This window comes from Athene noctua, chromosome 5 (assembly GCF_965140245.1).
Source record: "Athene noctua chromosome 5, bAthNoc1.hap1.1, whole genome shotgun sequence".
NCBI classification, from domain to species: domain Eukaryota; kingdom Metazoa; phylum Chordata; class Aves; order Strigiformes; family Strigidae; genus Athene; species Athene noctua.
Window position 1 is genome coordinate 49,121,376 of NC_134041.1, and position 21,279 is coordinate 49,142,654.

Genomic DNA, 21,279 nt, shown 5'->3' on the forward strand with positions numbered 1-21,279 from the left:
TTGCATCCAGTGAAGAACATAAAACATGTAAGCAAACCAACAGAGTGAACTTTAGTAGCTCACTGATAGACAAGAAAATGGATGGTAGTACTGGTTTTGTTGATCATAAATGTATTTGCCACAGGCCAAACTGCTGTAAATTTTGTAAAGCACGATGGCAGGTGGCATCCAGGTATTTGTGCTGGTACTCAGAGGAAACAGCAGCACTTGCTGTCTTACTGCAGTGAAGTTTTACAGATTGTTGTAATCATGTAACAATTATACCATGCTAAAATGGCAAAATTTACTGAGTTAATCTCAATGAACAGAGTTTTTAACAGTTCATGTATATTTACACACTCTGTGTGCCTCTATCTCAGGTGTATCTCAGGCTCATACAAGTGTATATGCATGTACTTACACTGCTGACACAGTGAAGAACAGAATTTCTACATGTTTCAAACTAGCAGTGCTTGATAAAACATACGTTGTCAAGGCTGTTATTTCTACTTCTTTAGGAGAATCTGTATTTTGAATATAAACTTAGCAAAGCAACCAATGTGAAAGTCTGAATTTGGAAAGATCTTCTTTCTGGCAAAAGAGGTGTGGGTGGTGTTTTATTCAGGCATTTTGTTTCATTTGGTTGGTTGAGGGTATCCGAGTCCTCACTGTATGTAAAAATTTTCCAGGAATGTGCATGTAAATTTTTTTTAATACTAAAGGAACATGGATTCACTGTAACACAGTAACTCTCATAATTCCTTTTTCAGTTTTTTATTGGGGCCATTTAAGCAGTGAAGAGCTTGGAACCGTGGCATGTTCCTTTCTCCTCCATGTACTTTGTGATCTGATGTGTCAGTACTATTGCTAGGAATGCATAACATTATGAGATTAGCTATAAAACTAACTAAAGCTCTTTTCCCTGTGAAGAACTCATTACTCATGAAGAGTAAGACTATCCAGTGCATACAGAAATGCACAGTGAACAAAAAGAAGACAGAGAAAATTAAAAAGGAATCCAGGGGAAAACAACAACAACAAAACACCACAAACTTGATGTTATATCATTGATGGTATTTGATGTATAGAAGAGAAGAAATGAGTATGCTAGCATATATGTATACATTGCCCTAGGTAGGTGCTTCTCCTGCTAAGCATCTCTGGTAGTTTTGACTTTTTCAGCCCCCAACATCTTTTTCATTTAAAATTATTTCCCGAATCCATCTGAACTTCTGGGTCTTTCAAAAAATTGTGTTTGGCAGTTTTGGTAATATTACTTGGTTTTTTTACCTCTTCCTTGGAGGAGTTCTTGAAAATCACCTAGGAACTTGTCCTGTTATTTAGTGCAAATTGCACTTAGGTACAGCAGAGATTACTATATAAGCTTGTTCAACACACCTATCAAAGTCAAAGGTCTTGGAAGAGGGAAGGGCAGATATTCTTTGAACTATAGCTAGAGAAAACAGGAGTAGGCAGCAGGTATCAGTTACCATTCTGCAACATGCTTGACTAGTAATAATGTAATCATGAAATACATGCTCCTTCTAAATTACTCAGAGATTTACTAGCAGATAAGAGAAGTATTTTCTTCCTTCTTCATGGCAGTCCGCACTGTGGAGGGAAGAGAAAGTGAAATAAAAAATTATATAACTTTAAAGTTTGTGGTGATTTTCCAGAGATTTATTTTCTGGCAGGCAGTAGAGTGCAAAAATCGCATAGTAGAAGTACAGCTTGAGTGCCATTGAGTGTCAGAGCTCCCAAGGAGGAGTGGAGGAAGGTGGAAATTTCTCACAGTAGCCACTGATCATTTTTGCTTGTTTTGTTTTGTTCTGTTCTATAATGGCATTTGTAACTGTTAAGATAATTTGGTCAATTATATTTTTTCACTGTCACCTTAACTGATTTTTTACAGCAATAGGAATGACTGAATGTATGGTTTATCTTTGTGGAAGGGGAGGGAGTTCCTTCAATCAGCTGCCATTTTTGGGCACTTACACAGTATGTTTCCTGTTCTGTAAGCTATCTGCCTGGGGCTGCTCTGCAGGGCAGGAAGGGGGAAATATCCTTACTTGCAACTCCTGTGAATTATTAAGCATTCGTTTACATGCCTTACTTGAGGGAGATTATTCTTCCTTGGCTTCTATTTTTCCCCAGAACAAAAATTACATACAATGTACATAACCTTGTCACAGGTGATGGATCAGTATTAGTGTATTGGGACTCTATCATACATATATCTATATTTATACATGAGTGATATATTATTTAAATAAAACATATGTTCTGTATTTATATAAACATATGATATATGTAGAACACTAACATGATTCAGCCTGCGTACCTGTCATTTCATTCTGACATGCTTGTGCAATGTCTGCTCCTCTCTATTTGCTTGTACTAGTATGCTCAAAGGGGAATGATCTGAAATGCAACCCTAACTGTTGTTGTTATGGAATTAAAACCTTGCAACACGGGTTTTAAAACCTTTTTGATTTGCCAGAGTCACAGAACAGGTGGGGTTTTTTTGTTTACATTATTTTTTAAGTAAAGTCAGCGCTCCTTCATTATCTCCACGAGCTGCAATGCAGAACAGCATTCCTCATTATAGAAAAAACCCTGGTGCTGCCATGCATGCAGAATGTACTGATTCCAGGCATTTTACTGTCCACAAGAATACTTCCATAAGGCAGGAACCATGCTTTCTTTTCCTTCCTTGCAGGAGGCTGAGAGGGTATCCTGGTAAATCATCATGAGAAATCATGCTCTTTTTTGTTTTTTTAATACTCATTGCTTCTGGCCAAGTAGGCAGGACGTTGGAGCACATGAACCCTTGTCTAACTCCGAATGGTTATTTTTATGTCCCTGTAACCTCAGCTAGCTCAGATCCTGCTAACAGTGCCAGTGTGGCAGCTCCTCAGGAATGGGCTGACCAAGCTTTTGCAGAGTGTGCTGATCTCTGCAATCTGTTCCTGGCTTCCCAGCAAGTGGATGGTAAGTGAGCTTGGGTTTGATGACATACACAAGCTGATTACTCCCTCTGAAATACCAGCAAAACCGGGAATGTTCTGAAATGCAAGAGCTGGCATCCTCAAGACCCTGCTGAGTTGTTCTTGTCTCTGGGAGGATTGCCTCCAGTCTGTGGCTGTACTTCAAGGAAATTGTCACTGTTGAGGCACACATGGAGCTTGTTCCCTTCTTCCAAGGGCAGCTTCAGGGCCGCCTGTTCCTTGCACAGGCACAGGGAAGGCTACAAGGTACTCTCAGATGGAGAAACAGAACTTTGCAATGCAACTAAGAAGGCTCTAGTTGTATGTAGTGGTATCACTGTAGCACAGTTTATTTGTAATAGTCTTGCCAGGTGCACTTCACAGCTCATGTCATTGAATTAACTGATTATTTTGCAATTTTACCTAGTGACATTCAGGGTTACTTTTAGACAACAGTCACAGGCACTCCAGTAGTAGGATTTTTTGAGAAGCAGTTGAAATTATCTTCCTTTTTTATTATTCTTAGATTCTTTGATAGTGTCACTGCTCTCAAAATAACTTTACAGAAATTCTGAAATTAGTTGTAATTCTGGAACAAGCATTCATTTCCTATTAGGTTCAAGCTAATACAATATGATTATCTTACTGCTGTTGCAGTTTGATGTACTCCAGAACCCTGTATAGAAAGGCAGAGCTTTCGTAGCAGCTGCTCTACCAGATACTTTTTCTTGGTCTCACCCTTGATGTGAGTTTAGTTTGAAGGAGTTATTGCTATCTCAAATAATGCTAAGGAAAAGTTAGCAGTAGAGTTTAAGACTGGACTGATGCCATATGGATTATTTAAAAGCTGTGGGGTTTTAGTGGTGTTTGCAGTTTATAATCCAGGTAGCTAATGCTTTCAAAGGTAAACATTAAAAGTATGTTCTGTTTTCAGTAATGCTCTATATATCAGAAAATTTAGATGTTCACAGGTGCAATTAAGCTGTCTGAAACCAAACAGATTTCCTGACCGCAAATTATTGTTTCTGTTCCACCTTTGTCCTTTTTCTTCCTTTGTTCTACACTCTGGACCAACATATTTACTGATGTTTTCCTGAATGGGCAATATCATTATGTTGTCGTATATGGGGGACAAAAGGAAGCAGGATATGGTTTTCAAATTTCACAGTTTGGAAACTGTGAAATTTGAGGTTGGTTGTTTTTCCAAAATCGGTGATCCATTCTTGTGTTTTAGAAATTACTCCCTCACAGTACAATACTATTACCTGGTTAATCATAAGGTACTTTGCAGCTAATATTTCAACAGCTCTAATATTGAACTCTTAATTATAAGCTTATATAAAGACTGAGTCCTGTTCTTCCCAAGGGAGTCTATGTCTGTCAGGACTTACATAGCTGAAGCCAGCCAAAGTTGTGCAATTACATTTTTAAGCACTTCCAAATAGTTTGCCAAAATTTTCTAATTGTTGACATCCTCGAAATATATGTTGCTGGTATCTTCCAGATTTTTTCAGTGTTCGTGTTTTCAGTATTGTAAATGCTTCTGAACAGCTAATTCATATGTACATCTTATGTATTTTATTTTGTGAATATCAGCAACAAAGTTGAGCTAATTTCTGAGCAATGTGTCACAGGGACTGAAAATAGGAAATGCCACACTGAAGCACATTCATTATCCAGCTGCTTGGCTGTCCTCTTGTCCAAACTAGCTAGAGCCAGATGCTTCTGACAGAAGTGCTGAGAACTTCTCTTCCCTAATAATTATAAATTCTTTTAAGTACAAAAAAAAAAGATAAATATAATTTTTATGTAATTTGTCCATGTTTGACTGTTTTCTGAATGTTCTTGTTCTCAACAACTGCCTATTGCAATGAATCTGGGGGGGTAGGTATCTTGGTTTATGGTTAAGTATTTACTAAAGTCAAGTGTCATCTTGTTCCACACCTTCAATGAGGTTTTTCATATTTCTCTGAGTCCTTAATCATTCTGCAGTAGTTTTTGAGATGGCTACATTACTACTGCATGCAGTATCTCAGATAAGGCAACAGCACTGATTTGTCATAACATGTAGCGTTGTATTCTCCCTACTATCCTGCACATGTTGTAACGGTATTTGCTTTTTCATGTAGGTGTATATTGAGATCAGTGTCCTGCTGAGTTGTTCACAGCAATGTCGAGTTGCCTTTCTTTACTGTTAATTTTAAACCTTGTGAACATTTCTTTCCTATGTATAATACTTCGCTTTTCTGGACCCTGAACTTCACTAGTCAGCTTGTCCCACTTGTTTAGCTACCTCCTTTCTCCTGAAATTTTACACTTCCATTTTCTATTAGAATTTCAGATATTCAGCTAGATATAACTGTGGATCTTACTCGTCTGAAACTCTGCTGATCATCCTATGAACTTTTTATAAAAATAGACACGATATTTGTTACTTCCAGTTCTTTTGCACATAAATGGTTTTTAATGAAGGCCTGTGTATTCTTAGCAGATCAGCCTGTTTATTCTGAAGCTCTTTCAGCATTCTTGGATATTCACCATCTGGGCAGGTTGACAACTTGCTAACATACTGCTGTCACTATCCAGGCCGTCGAGCAGGAAGTGAGAATGGGTCAGAAAGTCCCTTTTCAACTGAAATAATTCAGTAGGAAGCATAAAATAAGGCTGAGCTGAAAACAACTTTTGAGAATTCAAAAATTGATTTGATGAATGGGAGATTGGGAACAATAACATAATTATTGCCATCATCCACTTAAGTTTATTTGGAGAATAAATAAACAATTATATGAATATAAGTATGCATATCTGGGGCAAATTGCTTTCTACTGTAACAAACTTGAAGACAGAAGTATTACACTAGCATAACTAATTGGAGAAATTCTGAGTCTCAAAGCACAAATAGAACACAACTCTGTATAGCACACTGGAGGTCTTTGTAACTATAGTTCATTTCAGAAAAATTCCTGAATAGGAATAGGGTTAGGTTGGCCCCTGAGCACTTTGTTTAAGTGAACTATAAACAGAGACATGCCTGTAACACCAGCCATTAGAATTCAGAGTCATCAGTAATGAAGAAAAGTTGCCATTAGCACTAAGTCAGGCAGCGTACCTTAGCTTGGTCTTGAGGAACTGAACTCCCCAAGACCTCAACATTTATCAGTTATTCCTGACCACAAAAATATGTTTAGCCATTCTAATCAACAGGAGTCTAAATCACAGCTTTACTACCATGCTCAGGTCTCCAGATCAGTGAGTATGAGAGGAGAAGACTTGCAGGCATGTGAAAGTTAGCTGCAAGTGTTCGCAATATGTATTAACAAATTGGAGGGAAAACCTGCTAGGTAGTGGGGGAGGCATTAACAGCTGAGTGAACTGAATGTTTGGGTTTGCATTTGCCATCTGCTGGTTTAGCTTCTGTCCTGCCCTGTCAGGGCCCTTACCCTTTCAGTGGGTGGTAGCCTGCTTACTGCTCCATTTGTGTCACCACTGCTGAGACTGATGCAACAGAGAGATGTCAAAAGTAAAAATTGCCACAAATTGACATCATGGATGTAGTGCATTAAGTTTGTAAGCATCTTGCTATATTTTGCAAGAACTGGGTGATCATCTGGATTTTCAGGGGTCCCTGCTGAGGAGGAACACATTATGTGTTTCATGGTAAGGACAGTATTTCCTTGGAAGGGAAGACTTCTGGACTCCTGAGACTTGCTGTGGGCTTATATTCTGTCCTTAGTTGTAAAATTTTGGGCATTCTGACTTCTTTCTCTTGAGTCTGCTTTCTCTTGGTGCTATTATCAGTAGTGTTCATCAACAGTCTGAGGACTGTTTGTTACTTCTATGGTTTAAATATTCTTTATTTTCCATTGAATACTATCACAATATCTTGTAATGGTCATATACATAAATACAGCTGTTAGACATTTAGCTTCCCACTAGAACATATCAAAGCATATCACACATATTATTAACTACGCTAATTATTGTTTCCCATCCTCAAGTGTACTTTGAATGACTATCACCCCTTCAAATAAAATTTAAAAAATAAAAATAAGATAATTAAGAGAAGTTATCATTAAAATGCAACTCCAAACCAATAATACAATTTGTCCCTGTTTCTGTTTGTTCTGTTGCCTCACAGAACGATATTTTTCCTTACTGAATTTTCTTCTTAGTAGGAAGAATGCATTTTGGAGTATTTTTTCAATGGAAAATAAGTAGAAACAAAAAACCTGCAAGTCCTAGACATTACAATAGACAAAGAAAAAAAAGCTACACATGGTGTAATATCAGGTATTCTGGATGTATTTTATATATCCCTTCCAGAGTAGAGAAGTGTATATGCTTTTATATTTGTGCTCCATCAAAAATATAATGTAGTTGTAGGCAGACAATACAATTCCATTAACAGTTTTTTCTGTGTTAGACATTAACATGACTAAGCAGCATCAAGGATCAGCAGTATCCATTAATAACCTTCAGTACTGTCTTCTATAATACTTCTATACTTTACATACTCGTAAAACGATTGGGGAGTTTAGAAAACCCATTACAACTGCAGAAGACAACTAGTCAGCCACAAGTAACATAGACTTTGCTGAAAGAAATTGAATTTTTAAACAATGTTTAAAAATATTACCAATGAATATATCATTAAAAGTTCTATTTTATTTTTTGTCTGGGAATTCCACTAATACCAGAAGGAATACTGAACAGAGAACCAGAGCGGAATATGGCCTTATGCTCAGAGGAGCTGTTAAAATGCCCAGTCTCTGAGATTAGGAAGAAACAGCATAGGGAGCCACCTAATGAGCCTTTACGCTCTGCTACGTTAAGGATTATGAGTTCTGTTCTAAAAATACCCCGATTCCTTATGTGGTGCAATGAAGTGCTATACTTGCACAATAAGAAATCATCTGTGAATCTCCACCTGACATAAATTGTCTAGAGAAAGGGATTTTCAAAAGAGAACAGGTTTAGATTCAGCATTTTGTAGTCATTAGCTGACTTTCCAAAAATGACATAGGCATTAAGAACTCCCCAAATCATTAGTGCTTGACTACAGGTAAAATTTCCTGAAGGAACAACCAAACTGGTAACACAGTTGCGTACTTCAGCAGATTAACCCAGGACATTAATCCTTTACCACCCTCCACTGCACCATGGGTAGTTTTACAGGTATTGTGAATGTAAAATTCTAGTGACTCACACCCTTGCAAGCTTTTAAATTCTTCCTTTATACCAAGGAGTAAGAGTGAATTCCCATAAATCTGACATATTATCTCAGAATAAGTTAATACAGGAAAACAATCATAGCACTACTACAGCACAGGGCATGTAGCTGGCTGTCCCTGAAACGTAATTCCATGAAACACAACCTTCTCAAGGTACAACTTAGAGGCAATATATTGGGGCATAGTGTTTGTAAATAAATGTTGGTAGCAGATTAGCAAGGTTACTCAACTCCACTTAAACTCGGCCAGATGTCCATAATATGTCCTTAATGAGGATACATAGCCATTATCTATATAATTTGATAGAGAGTGCACGTAGACAAGTATAATGGGAGAAATCAGATCAAAATCAGTGCACATAATTCAATAGGACCTTAAGTAAAAGACTGAAACAAAAGACAAGATGAAGTAGAAAGCACTTTATGATTTGCTGGTAGATTGGTGATTGGTTCGTGGCTTTCCATTTCATTCCTTTGCCATACAGGGTGGAATGAAGAAGAGATGGACAAACTGAGCTGGAGATCACAGATGGGCAGCCAACACTGAGAAATAATAGAAGAGATTATTTGGGTTCATCTGGGGTTTGAAATCATGCTCATATAAAAGCTAAAAATTTATAATGGAAACCTGCCAAGCAAGTGATGATTTATCAAGATAATTTCTGGAAATTTATTTATTAAGAAAAAATTTCAACTGTGAAACTGTTTAAAATCTTTCTAGTCACATGGTAAATACTTATGGAATAGGGAGTTATTAAGCCAAATACTGATCAGAGCATAGTTAGCTATGGATAAAAAGGCATCAGAAAAATTTTAAGTAGTGTTGTTCACATGGGATTTTTTTTCTTTTCAAGTAATATTTAATAACCCCTCTATTCTTTATTACAGAAGCATACTGTTTGCAACTGGCTTCTTAAAATATACATTATATGTCTTTTTTCTTAATTATTATTTTTCTGCTGCAGGTGCTCTCAACAGCACCATAATGCTCTGCTGGTTTTGGGGTCTCTGTGAGTACAGGGAGCAGCCAGCTTGCAGAATCAGCTTGTGTGATTAACTGATATGCATAGTATGATAAATCTTATTTGCCAGTCAACATCTGTGAATGTTGGAAATGTGTATAAACATATGCAGTATTCATGTGTATATTTTAAAGATGACACTGGAGCACAAAGCTTGATAACTTCCAGTGAAGTGCAAGGTGTCTAAAATTAACTTGAGCTATCTTCCTGACCTGCACCAAATGATCTTCAGCAGAAGTATAGGTTTCTCACAAGTGATGCACTAGATGTATATAAACAAAAAACTATTTTAACTTTGAGTTTGTAACAGATTTTCATGCCAAATTCTGACTTGGCATAATTTAATAGATATAAGTAATTTAATAGATATAAGTATCTTTCCTGGAGTTGCATGTGCTACACCAACTGAATTTGTCCTGCCCTGAATTTCAGAAGTACCTGTTACTAAACTTTATTGCAAGATAGTGGGAAAAAATGACTGCACATTCACTATATTCATTCATAATAATGAATAAATTCATTGAAGATTAAATAATTGGAACTACAGTGGAAAAACTTGACAGGGACACACAGAATTCATGCAGGTGATGTGTGACAGTTCAGATATAGAAATTATGCTAGCTGAAGAATAAGCTGTGCTTCTATAGTTTTCAGCACAGTAACAGCCACAGTGTTACACCAGAGATTTGCTTTGTGCTGCTTCTGCATGAGAGGGAGAAAGACAGACCTTTACATCATCTTTTATTCTGTTAATTTCTTTGTAAATTTTTAGAATATCAGGTACTTGCAGCTATACACAGTACAAAGCCCCATCCTACAACGGGATCTATATAACTGAATGTTTTTTTCTCAGTGGAGTCCTGTTTAAATCAGTGAAGCTTCACATAAATGGAAGGACATGTCCAGTTGATAATTTACAGGATTGGGGTCCAATGCTGTATTTTTATCAAGAAGTTCTTGTTAAATGTGAAACCCACCTGATCTTTGATATTGTGCATCTTCCATGCAATATGACACTGCACTGGGCAAAATGCCTTCTGGGGTTTATTTTCTATGTGTATAATATATACACAAATTAAAAGTATCACCTGCAAATAATATTTGGAATGTGAAAGACACAAAATGTAAACATTTTATTTGGCAGTTGTTTCAAACAGGTGAATAAATAAATGGAAAATTACATCTTAATATTCTTTATAGCAACAGATGCAGTTGCACACATATTTACATATTGTGGATGCAAAGAACAGTTAATTTATTTTCTTTTTGTTAAAAAATGCAATTTCCAACAACACTAGACTTGACAATTAAAGATGAAGATACTAGTAATACTTTGTTCTAGCAATCTCAACTTTTAAAGGCATTCATTTGGAAGTAAGATAAGAGAGTCATCATGCATTTAGTTCATTTTGTCCACTTATGGTAGAAAGTCTGACGTAATCTCAGAATTATGAGTGTCATGCGCTTAAGTCAACTATGACATGTTTATAAATCAATGTAGTTCCCTTAAAACTTGAAGCAAAGAGAAAATCTCGTTTATCGATGGAGACATGTATGAAAGATCTTGGTGCCTGTACGTTTAATTCTTGAAACTTCACAAATTTTGCCTTTTCAGCATCCCAATAATAGACTTGAGTGAAAGAATAATCACTTCCAAGAATGGCATATTGATAATTACTTATCTGAAGCGGCTGGAATACCATTGACCCTCGGGATGGCATCCTTTGTAAATCCAGAAATGCTGAACCACCCCATTTCATTACTTTAGAGTCCCCAATAAATCTTGTTAAGCAAATGTATACATCCTCTTTCACTTTGAAATGTTTCACTGCATATGCATCTTCCATATCTTGGATATCAAAACGCTTAACAAATTCATTTGTTCCTTTGTTCCATTGATATATTACAGGTCTTTGGGAACTACTTGACAGAATTAAATGTGGTTTGCCAGATATTTCAAGATACTCCACATCAGTATCTCTGTACCAGGCATGCAGAGACTGATGGGAATAAAATCCATTCCCATTCCATTTGTAAACTGTGGTGAAACCAGCCTTGGAACTGTCTGCAACAACAAAATACCAGTCTTCAGCAATCCTGAAAGTTTCAATGTCATTGGGTTTTCGGATTTTAAGGATTTCGATATCTTGAATTTTTATAAACTTATTAGCAAAAATATCTCTTTTGTATATGTGGGAGCCTCCAAACAGCTGTGCGACAATGACATACAGCTGACTCTCAATAACTATAGGTTTACACACAACAGTTGAAGTACCTATAAAAAGAAAAGTAAAAGACAGAGTTAGCACCACTTTTTGGACCAGCGGTTGTAATGTTATTTGTCAAGCAGTGTTCATACCTGTAATGTTATCATAATTCCTGAACATCACTTCTACATGGTCCCATTCAAGAAAGATGCATTTTCCGGTAAAAGGCTGAGCAATAACCACATGTTCATCATTCATATATGAGAAAGTATCTACTGACAGAGATTGGTATGGCAGGGACTGATAAACTTCAAATTCTGCAAAAGTACACATAACATAATTACAGAGATACTTTCCATACTGTACTGAAAAAACATCTGCTTAACAGATTTATGACAAATTACAGTATTTCATCAGTAGTCCAATTTTCCTGATAAAGTAGCACTGCAACTTGTTCGTCAATCTTTCTCAATTAAAAGAGGTGCTGTTTTATGTCCCAGTTCTCCAAATCCATATATAGCATATTAAAGTCTGAGTAGAAGCTGCAGTATAAGACCCTACTCCTAAGTGTGTGTAAGACTTACACCTCCACAGAATTCATACTGATTTTAGTGGAAGTTCCATCCAGTATGCAGACCTCCTGCAAAAATGGACCCTAGAATGAAAAATACATAGCTGCGACTTAAATTTAACAAGGTTAAATAATTTGAAGCACATTACCTGTAATAATGCAATCAAATTCTTTTGGAGAGAGGCTATTGATCTTGCGCTTCTTATATTCTGGTGGGCTTTCACAGTAAATGTCTTCAACTGTTGCATTGGTGCTGCCCAGCCATTCCACCAGCCACTTCAGTTTGCAGTCACAATTAAATGCATTGCCTCTGAGATCTCTACAACAAATAAATCATGCATTGAAAATAAGTAGTCAGCTGATGATCCTCTTTGCAGGACAACAACAAACTGGGGTCTTGTTAAATATATGCCCTCTTGCTTATTTTCAATTGATGCATTCCTGGCTTAATTTGTCCTGACCCATAGTTAAATCTATATACCAGAACGCCCACAGATTTAATTATGTTAAGGTAATCAAGAAGAATTTAACTTGATGGTCAGTAGGAAATTATTTATTTCCCTAAGTTTACAGGTGCACAAAAGCCTACCAACTGTTGATCCCATATTTCAGGTGGTTGTTTCTTTTGGATTACCCTTTCTCAATACGAGCATTCTAGATAACAAAACCAGAATGAATGTAACCTGATGGTCAGTATTTGCTGTCTCCTTTGGATATACTCATTTAGGGCTTTAAGAGACGCAAGCAAAGGAGTTCAGGATTTCTGTTCAAGTCTTTTACAGCTGTCTTCAGTCAGATTTCAGATGTATGTACAGGAACGGACAAGTGCCAGCACCAGACTGTGTAACCACCTGGCCATGATCAGTCATGCCAGGTAATGCTACCAAATACAGCGACCATCTCCACATCTTACTACTGCAGCTCTACACTATATATCCAGACTACCTTGTTAATACAAGGAGCAGGCAAAGGATGTTTTGTGCTCATTAACTGAAATCAGGTGAACCAGAATTTGGTGTGTTGTAAACAGGACATATTTCAGTGAAGCAACTATGAGATTTACCTGTATTTTGTATTTTTACTGGTACTTAAGTTACATATTTAAACAAGTTCATGTTTTGGTTTGGTTGCAGTTAAGATTTAGTGTGGGATATGATACTTACTAAGACACATACTTTTGTGATAAAATATAGCCTTCCCAGAAATTATTTGCATGTAGAAATGTTACTCCATTAAATATCTTCCACCCTCCCTCCATGCCGTGCTCTCTCTTGCATCCCTAAGGATGCTTCCTTCATATTCACTAAGTCTTAATGAACATGCAGCTCTCTTACATAACTACAAACAATATTACTTATCTTCATAACTTATAAAATATTCAAAACTAAAGCAAATTATCAACAACAGAAGACAAAAAACAAGCCTACCCATATTGGGTAGTCTCTACCCAGCAGTAAGATCCCATTACTGGCTATCAGTTTGAATGGTTACTCAGAATGTCCTCTAAAATAATGTCTTTATATTTTTAGTATAATTAATAGATTAATTAATTGCTTTCTTACACATTTGTTAAAGAATCCAAGCCTTTGAATATGTCTTTTGGAAGCGATTGAAGATTATTATTTGCGAGACTCCTGTAAAAGAAGACACTTCAGTATCAGTGCTAGTTCATGAAATAACAGTTTTGCAAGGTGTAATACTGTGTGGGATTTTTTTCTTAAGGTAAAGAACTCTGGTATTCTCCAGCACTTAGTTCTAAAATACTGCTTTTAAGAACAGCTCGTTTACTTTGCAACTTTTTCTTCCACTTAAATGCCATACCTCCTTCTGCTTTCTCACTCTTCAGCAGCTTTGCAGCATTTACAATACTTAGCAAGGTAAAAAGTGCAATCACCTCTGGTGTTTTGACAACACCATTATTTTGAAACAATCAGTCATGATTGGATCTACTGATGTTTTCCTTATGAGATACCTATACATGGTGTTCATATTACTGCCATTTCCCCACATTGTATATCTTCTGCAAGGAAAATCTTAATACTAGGTTTTATTCCAGTGGACTTAGGTGTAGCTCATAGTTTTTGGAAATGTGCAGTGATAGACAAGAAATTGCTGATCAGTACAAATTTCTCTACTGGAATGTGCATGTGTGTGTGTGTGAGTATGTGTGAGAACAGCAAAAAACTGCTGTCAGTTCCTAATTTTTAATGTTGGGAAGACTCGTTTAAATTCAGTGAGTATTCTAGATAATAAAAGTGACGAGGAAATGTGAGCAGACTTTAAACAAGCAATATATTACATTTCAATCAAACATGTCGGTTTGAGTCCACCAAAGGTCTGGGTTCTCTGAGGTGTCACTGAGGGCATGACTGGAAAAGAATAATGTGGTAGGGTACAGCTTATGCCTCTTTTGACTAACAAAATTATTTGTTACTTATGAGAAGAAATGAAAATGGAAATAAATAATTCTAGTTTAAGATCCCAGTCAGAATCTGTAGCTAGTAAGGCTTAGAAACTCTTCTGGTTTTGCTGGTAAACCTAAAAGTTATTAACTACAAATTCTCTAGCCAAGCAAAACCACTTAAGCATATCCTTAAATTCAAGAACAGACCCACATATACTAGGTCTGCTGCCTCATTTAAAATTGTTTGCCTTATCAGGAGTAGTAAATATGGGATTATGCCATTAGTTCATTCTGACTTCACCACTTCCAAAGTACATCTGATTCTAACACCGGTGTAGGTATCATGTGCTTCACTTATGCTTAATTTTACAGTCAAGAGCAATTCTTTAAAAGTCAGGTAACTCATATGGAGAAAGCTAAGTAGACTTGCAAGCTGAGGCAGGTTTAATGCCTTATATATTCTTTGTATATTATTATATAGCAAATTGAAAGGGATGATGTACTTTGAAGTAGCAGTGGTTCACCACTACCATGGGAATATGACTGACAGAAAAATTTACACAAGGTTTCACACATTTGCCAATTTTTGGATTAAAAGTATGCATTTTATATTCTACTGTTAAAAAGCATATATTAGAAAACACTGGCTTGCCTAGATGGTGCTGTACATGGTATTTGGTTTATAATAAGAGAGTAACTGTTGAAGCAAACATGCAGTTAAACTTATGGTCACGGTTCTGAAAGAAATGCAGTCAAAATTCTGTGTTTTGCATAGAAATTATTGTCCAACTCTAACTAAGACTTTGACATTAAATTAGTAAATTAGTAAACAAAATGCTATTTTTCTTTAATTTTTCTGTTCTTAAATCTACTCTGGGCAGAAAATAAATCCTGTTGCATAACGACAAATACTAGATGGCTCTGTTTTACAATAAGGACATGCTATAATTATCAGTTAATTGCATTACAAAAATACAAATGTTTGGATAGCTTACTGCATTGCAAAAGTTATGTTGTGAAAAGGAAGCGAACAGAATAAATAGAACAAATTTCATCTTCTCTAACTTCATGGAATTCATTTGTATGCTTATTTACTATGATTCTTTTAAATATATTTTATGTACACTAGTACTCTCATGTTTCTTAAATGAGAAATGCCTCAGGGTGCCAAATGATTATTATTAACTGTATGTGCAATTTTCCCCAAAGGGTGGGGAGTGGTTCTTCAAGCAAATAAAACTAGTCACATTATGTGGTTAATGGACCTGCCTTTGCAGTTATTTTCTACAAATTCCTTATTGTCTTCATGAATAGCGCTCCATGCACAATAGCAGCATGATGCACAAATCTGTGTCCCAAAAATGTGCATGCAAGCACATGCAAACCGCATTGGCTCCTCAAATGTGGTTCTGTCTTTTTCATATGTTTTCTCTTACGAAACTGCCGAAGCATCCCCAGAAACCAATGTAACAGGCAAGACATTACTCTTAGTCCATATGATCTGTGGAGAAGAAACTGTGCCTTCCTCTGTGTTAGAAAAGCAATTTGCTCACTGGCAGCAAGAGCTACTAAATAAGTAAATGAATATGATAAATAATGTACTGGACCCATTTGTGAATATAAAGCTATTCATGTGCATAAATATTTTGAAGATAGGGTCCCAGATATCATCCTTATCCAATTATCTGCCTTTTTTAACAATGCTATAATTATGCCTATACCTCTAATCCAGATTTTTATGGGATGTGCATAGCCTGTTTATATACTTTTTTCCCTCTCCTCTTTCTTTCTTCTTCCTCCGACCCAGAGCCATCTACACCAGTAGTCTCAGTAGGCTTGGTTTCAGCCAGCTATGAGTCTTGTCTGTTCTGACCAGAAAAGGAAGACTAAAGTGTTTTATGGTACATTTACTGTGTGGTGAAGGATGTGGTGAATTGCAATTCAACTATTATATTTATGCATTAACTGTTCAAAATGGAACCTCTGCTTTCTCTCCTGTGTCAAAATATAAGAAAGAAAAGTTAAATGACCCTGTTTCAAAACCCTCTTGGAGGTTATTGTGTTAAGGCCAAAAGGTCAGAATCCACTCCCCTGCCTATGACACACCCCCCAAGAATGAAAAAGCTCACAGCTGGGTATAAACCCATGTCAGGCACACCCCAGATGTTTTAGCCTCCTTTTCTTACAGTATTTTTGTATTTTTTATGTTTTCTTGGAGTACATATTGTATTTGGAATAAATTTATCACTTGATAAAATTAAATTATTGCAAAAAGATAAATCTGATATAAGGTCAGAGACAAAAGCCTGTTTTAAAACTGTCTTGCTAGCTCTGACTGTAAGGATGCTACTCCTGTGTTTGCAGTGAAATGTTACAGGTATTTGTTGCCACTGTGTGTTACACCTGCTGAGCACCGCATGAGAAATGCCTCAGCTGGCGTGAGCACGGGAAGCATTGCTCCCAACAGCCACATTAACAGCCAGAGTGCCTTTGACTAATTTCCCCTCTCGGCTAATGCAGCAAGGGGGCCACAGCATGTCAGAGGGCAAGGGTTGGCCATCTTTCCAGGACTGCGGAAGGGATGAGCAGCAACCTGAGGAATGTTAAGCAGACCCCGGTGTCAGTGCCTGACAGATCCCAACTGTGGGATGCTCTTGCGCACGTGCAGGAGGGGACAGGGTGCAGTGCAGGGCTTTGAGCCAATCCTGCTGGAGTCTAAAGGCTGCTATGCCCTACAGTTAAGTAGAAGAAGTGGATCAGCAAGTCATAATAAATGCGCCTTGTTGCAACTCTTCTATTTAAAATTGTTCTGGGTGGGAATTTATGAGTCTGATTTGGTCAAATTCTGCTGGATATGATTAGTGGCTGAATGGGACACAGGTACAGACAGTGATGGCCTGTCTCAGGAATGGCTGTAATACTCTCCTGGATACACATCAGACTGGGGTACCTGGGAAGAGGTGTGTGTCCACCCCTCAGCCTCTCATCACTGTGGCACCTCAGTGCTGACCACAGCACCCACACCTTCCTCGTCTCCAAGTCCCAAACTGGGACTCGCCTTGTCCGTGCCACGTTTCCTGACCCATCCTGCTTTCTCCCTGCTCCTACACGCACAGCTGGAAATCTGAGTTCTGAGCAGAGGATGTCAGGGAGCTACTGCCAAACATGCACTGCTTGGAAGCTCTTTGGGTCCTGGCTTTCTACACATACCACAGTTTGGAAGTCTGTGGTGGAAGCACAAAGATTAACATTCTACTTAAATGACAATACTGCTTAAGTAAATGTGAACAGCTATATTGATATATATTTTGATAAATGCAAAATTCAGCAACACAGTGGTTCAGTACTATATTAAATATACTAAGTAATATATTCAACCACTTTACTTACAGGTGAATTAAAGATTTCAGTCCTCTGAAAGTATTTCTTGAAATTGACTTAATGCTGTTGTTCTCTATGAACCTGTAACGGGTCGTAAAGTCATTCTGGTCAAAGCAATGCCTGGAACTTGGAAGCCCACCCACTCTATTCAATAATGCCAGGAAATATACTTTTGTCCACTCACAAATATTCTAGATGAGGAAGGCCCATGAAAGCATCATCACTAATAACATCAAAAGTGTTGGATGTAAACAGTCTGTGTAAAGAGATGCAAAACAAAAGACCATTAGGTTATTAGCATCTTTAGAAAATGGTTCAGCAAGCAATGGTAGGCCAAATTTCCATGGCCTGGTTTCATGGTTTTGTATGTGCAAGCATTACAGGATTGTAAGGCTGATACATTGCACCACAGTTTGGTGCCAAGGGAAGGACCCAACAACTCATTGTTTTGCCTACTGGGGCCATCTGATAAAATTCCATTGACTTCTGTGGGATGTAAACGTGGGTTTACCATGCCAGTAAAACAATGGGATTGTACAAGTGCCACTGGAGACATACTTGGACAACAATGAAATGTTCAACTACTACAGAGGTCTAAATTGTCTTGAAGAACATTTACTTTTGATGACAACATAGGGAAAGTATCCTGCTGGTTAGCCAGACATCAGGTTGAATTTGTACTACTGACAAGCATGAAAATCCTCTAATTTATAAGTTAAACTTGTGAGCATATTTGACCTGAGGGCACTGAGAAGTTACTGAGAAAAAAATAGAAAATCTCTTAATTTAGTCAGTGTTCAAATCAGAACTATTTTTAAGACCACATTATACCTGCTGGAGATAGCTCTTAGTGCATGCATGTATCTTTCATCCATCTAGCAGTAAAAAAACAGCAACACATTTAATTTTATGTAATTTTGTAAGCATTAAAAGTAGACTAGCATTGATTTTTCCAGCTTTACGTATGCTTATCAGTCATGTTTTCATTTGTCCATTTTAATTCAGCTCTTCACTGCCACACCTTTAATATGGTGAGGCATTGTCAAGTACAATGAACTTTACCCCAGTGGAATACTAGATGCACATCTATATTTTATTCAGTTGGACATGATGGATTTACACTATGACATCCTTAGGCATTCAGGAATGCAAGATTTCCAAGTATGAATTAACAAATTTTAAAAGTTAATCTCTTATTTTGAAGTTGGTATTAAGAATAAATTGCAATTGATTTATTTTTGCGCTTGGCTATTGCAGACTGTGCTTTTTTCACTTTATATATATGAAAAATATAAGCAGGAAATTCTTCTTTTGTTATAAACAATAAATAGTTCTCTTTCTTAAGAGAAAATAAGTATTTTTGTAAAATCTCTGAACCAGAAGAACAATTTAGTAAATCTGATGCCTGCAACTAATTTTATTTTTCTGATGTGATTTCACTGGATAATTTTTCCTTTTCTGCACTCTACCCTCCTTGCAATTTAAAGAACAGGGTGGTATCTCTTTAAATAGTATAGCTATTTTAGAGATTGCCAGGTTTGCCAGGCTTATAGTATAGGTCTTGCATTTGGTGAGCTCATTTGCCTCCCATCTCGTACCTCTCCCCAGTGGCTGTATCACACTTACTTGATGCACAGTGACTTTTCTCTCACTCTTTGGCTTCCAACACCAGATTTGCTTGGTCTGTGACCCACCAGCTAACTACTTCTGGGGACAGAGGCTGACCATATTGCATTATAGCTCGTGACTATATTGCTTAGCAGGAATGGTATGCGGCTAGCAGGTATGGATCCTGGTGCCATGATTACCTCCCTTCTTTCTACGGGCTTTCACATCATCAGTTTATAAGAGCACTCTCAGCACATTGCTGATATACAGAGTTACGAGTGCTGGAGGTAAGAGCGGGGAGGTTTTCTCTACATTTAGTGAACACTCCTGCTGGCACTTCACCGTAGCTGTACAGGTCCTTAGTATTTTTGTTGTCACAGGAAGAGCACAGAGTATACTATCCATGCTTATTCAAGAGGAAAAGCTGGCCTGGCCTGGGACTTACGATTACTGTTTAGCATGAGACCATGATTTTTCTAGAGACCATTGCTGCTACTACAGTAAAAATAGTAGTAAATAATAATAGCAGCAGATACATGTCACACTAAGAAATGTATGACTGGCATACTGGAGATACCAAGTTACATTTCGACTTTAAAAATGTAAAGCTGGAGACTATTACATAGAAATACATATAGACTGCTAAATCTTGCTATTGGCTAAATTAAAACTACTAATACACCTATAATCATGCAAAGCTAATACTTAGTATAATTTTTAATTAATCTGAGTTATCCATATTATTATTTCCCTTACTATCTTCTGCCAAAGGTAGAAATTTTCTTTCCCACATACAAAGTGGAGTATTGGCCCCACAGATATAATCCTGCTCCTATGGTCTATGTTTAAGGAGTCATTTGCCTTACATCAGCAGCCTGACTTTTTGAAGATGACAAGCAGCTCAGTTACCATGTCAGAAATATATCTGCAAAACAGAACTTGTCAAAACCCATAATGGAACAAAACCTGCTTTTCTGGGGTCGGAGCTTTTGAAGCAGCATTTATTAACAGCAGCTTAGAACACACGTTTCAGTGTACGGCAGATCATGCAAATTAATACCATTACCAAAATGCTGTAAGCCATTGTCAGACCCCACTGTGCCAGGTCCTGTAATAACTCAAAATAATATGACTGTCTGTCCTACTCCACCCTACCCAATTCTGCCTCCCTGGCAGTGGGATCGCTAAGTGTAGGTGGTGTATTGTAGCCAAGAGAGATGATGTCCTACTCACTCTCTTCAGATACGAGCTCCACCAATGCTGCTATTTTTTTCTTTCCTATGAAAGGCCCATTGCAGGAATTACGTGAAATATGTCCCTTTTGTGATATGTGACCACCTGGGAGAAGCTTCTCCAGAATAAAGCACCATGGAAAAGCATTTAGGTTTCCATAGTAACTGCATTTACCTATTTACCCTGTACCAAAATTGTACAGTACGTCTGCACCTCCTTATCAGCTCCACTTGAGGTAGCAGAGTACAGCTAGGGTCAGGGCTCCAGCTATCGGTGCACCAGCAGTTTGATCTTACAGCCGTAGGGCTCCAATACATAACATTACACCTCTGACCACATCTACAGTGCACAGGAAGTCCGTCTGGAACAGATGTCTGATTTTGATTTTGATCACATCAGGGAGTCTGTCTTGCCGGGTTTCTGAGAGAAATCTGGGTGTGTGTCAGGCTGGCAGCACAACCACTATAAACAGTCCAGGTTACACCCCCTCTACCTCTGTATAGCTCGCAATTATATAATCGTATGCCCACATTTCTAGGAAAGCCTGCGAGCCTGTAAAAATCCTATATAGAAATGCATCTAATATTTCAACATCCCAAAATATTCTCTTCCTGCGTATATCTCATCACAGATTTAATTCTGAAATAACTGCATAAA

General features: G+C 37.4%; 1 protein-coding gene across 7 annotated transcripts in view; it reads right to left on the reverse strand.

Moving 5' to 3' along the window:
• Positions 1-7,287: 7,287 nt before the first annotated feature.
• The window catches only part of LGI1 (leucine rich glioma inactivated 1), a 35,375-nt gene continuing 21,383 nt past the window's right edge, over positions 7,288-21,279 (reverse strand). For 4 of the 7 annotated variants that reach the window (XM_074907448.1, XM_074907447.1, XM_074907449.1 and 1 more), the window contains 6 exons: positions 17,966-18,037; positions 17,791-17,862; positions 13,559-13,630; positions 12,146-12,315; positions 11,578-11,742; positions 10,012-11,493 (listed from right to left, as the gene is read on the reverse strand). In XM_074907448.1, the coding sequence (XP_074763549.1) occupies positions 10,676-11,493; positions 11,578-11,742; positions 12,146-12,315; positions 13,559-13,630; positions 17,791-17,862; positions 17,966-18,037 (1,369 nt within the window). In that variant the 3' untranslated portion in view covers positions 10,012-10,675. Of the gene's footprint in view, positions 8,740-10,011; positions 11,494-11,577; positions 11,743-12,145; positions 12,316-13,558; positions 13,631-17,790; positions 17,863-17,965; positions 18,038-21,279 lie in introns of those variants that run through there. The other 3 variants (XR_012633721.1, XM_074907450.1, XM_074907452.1) reach the window with 3 other exon arrangements.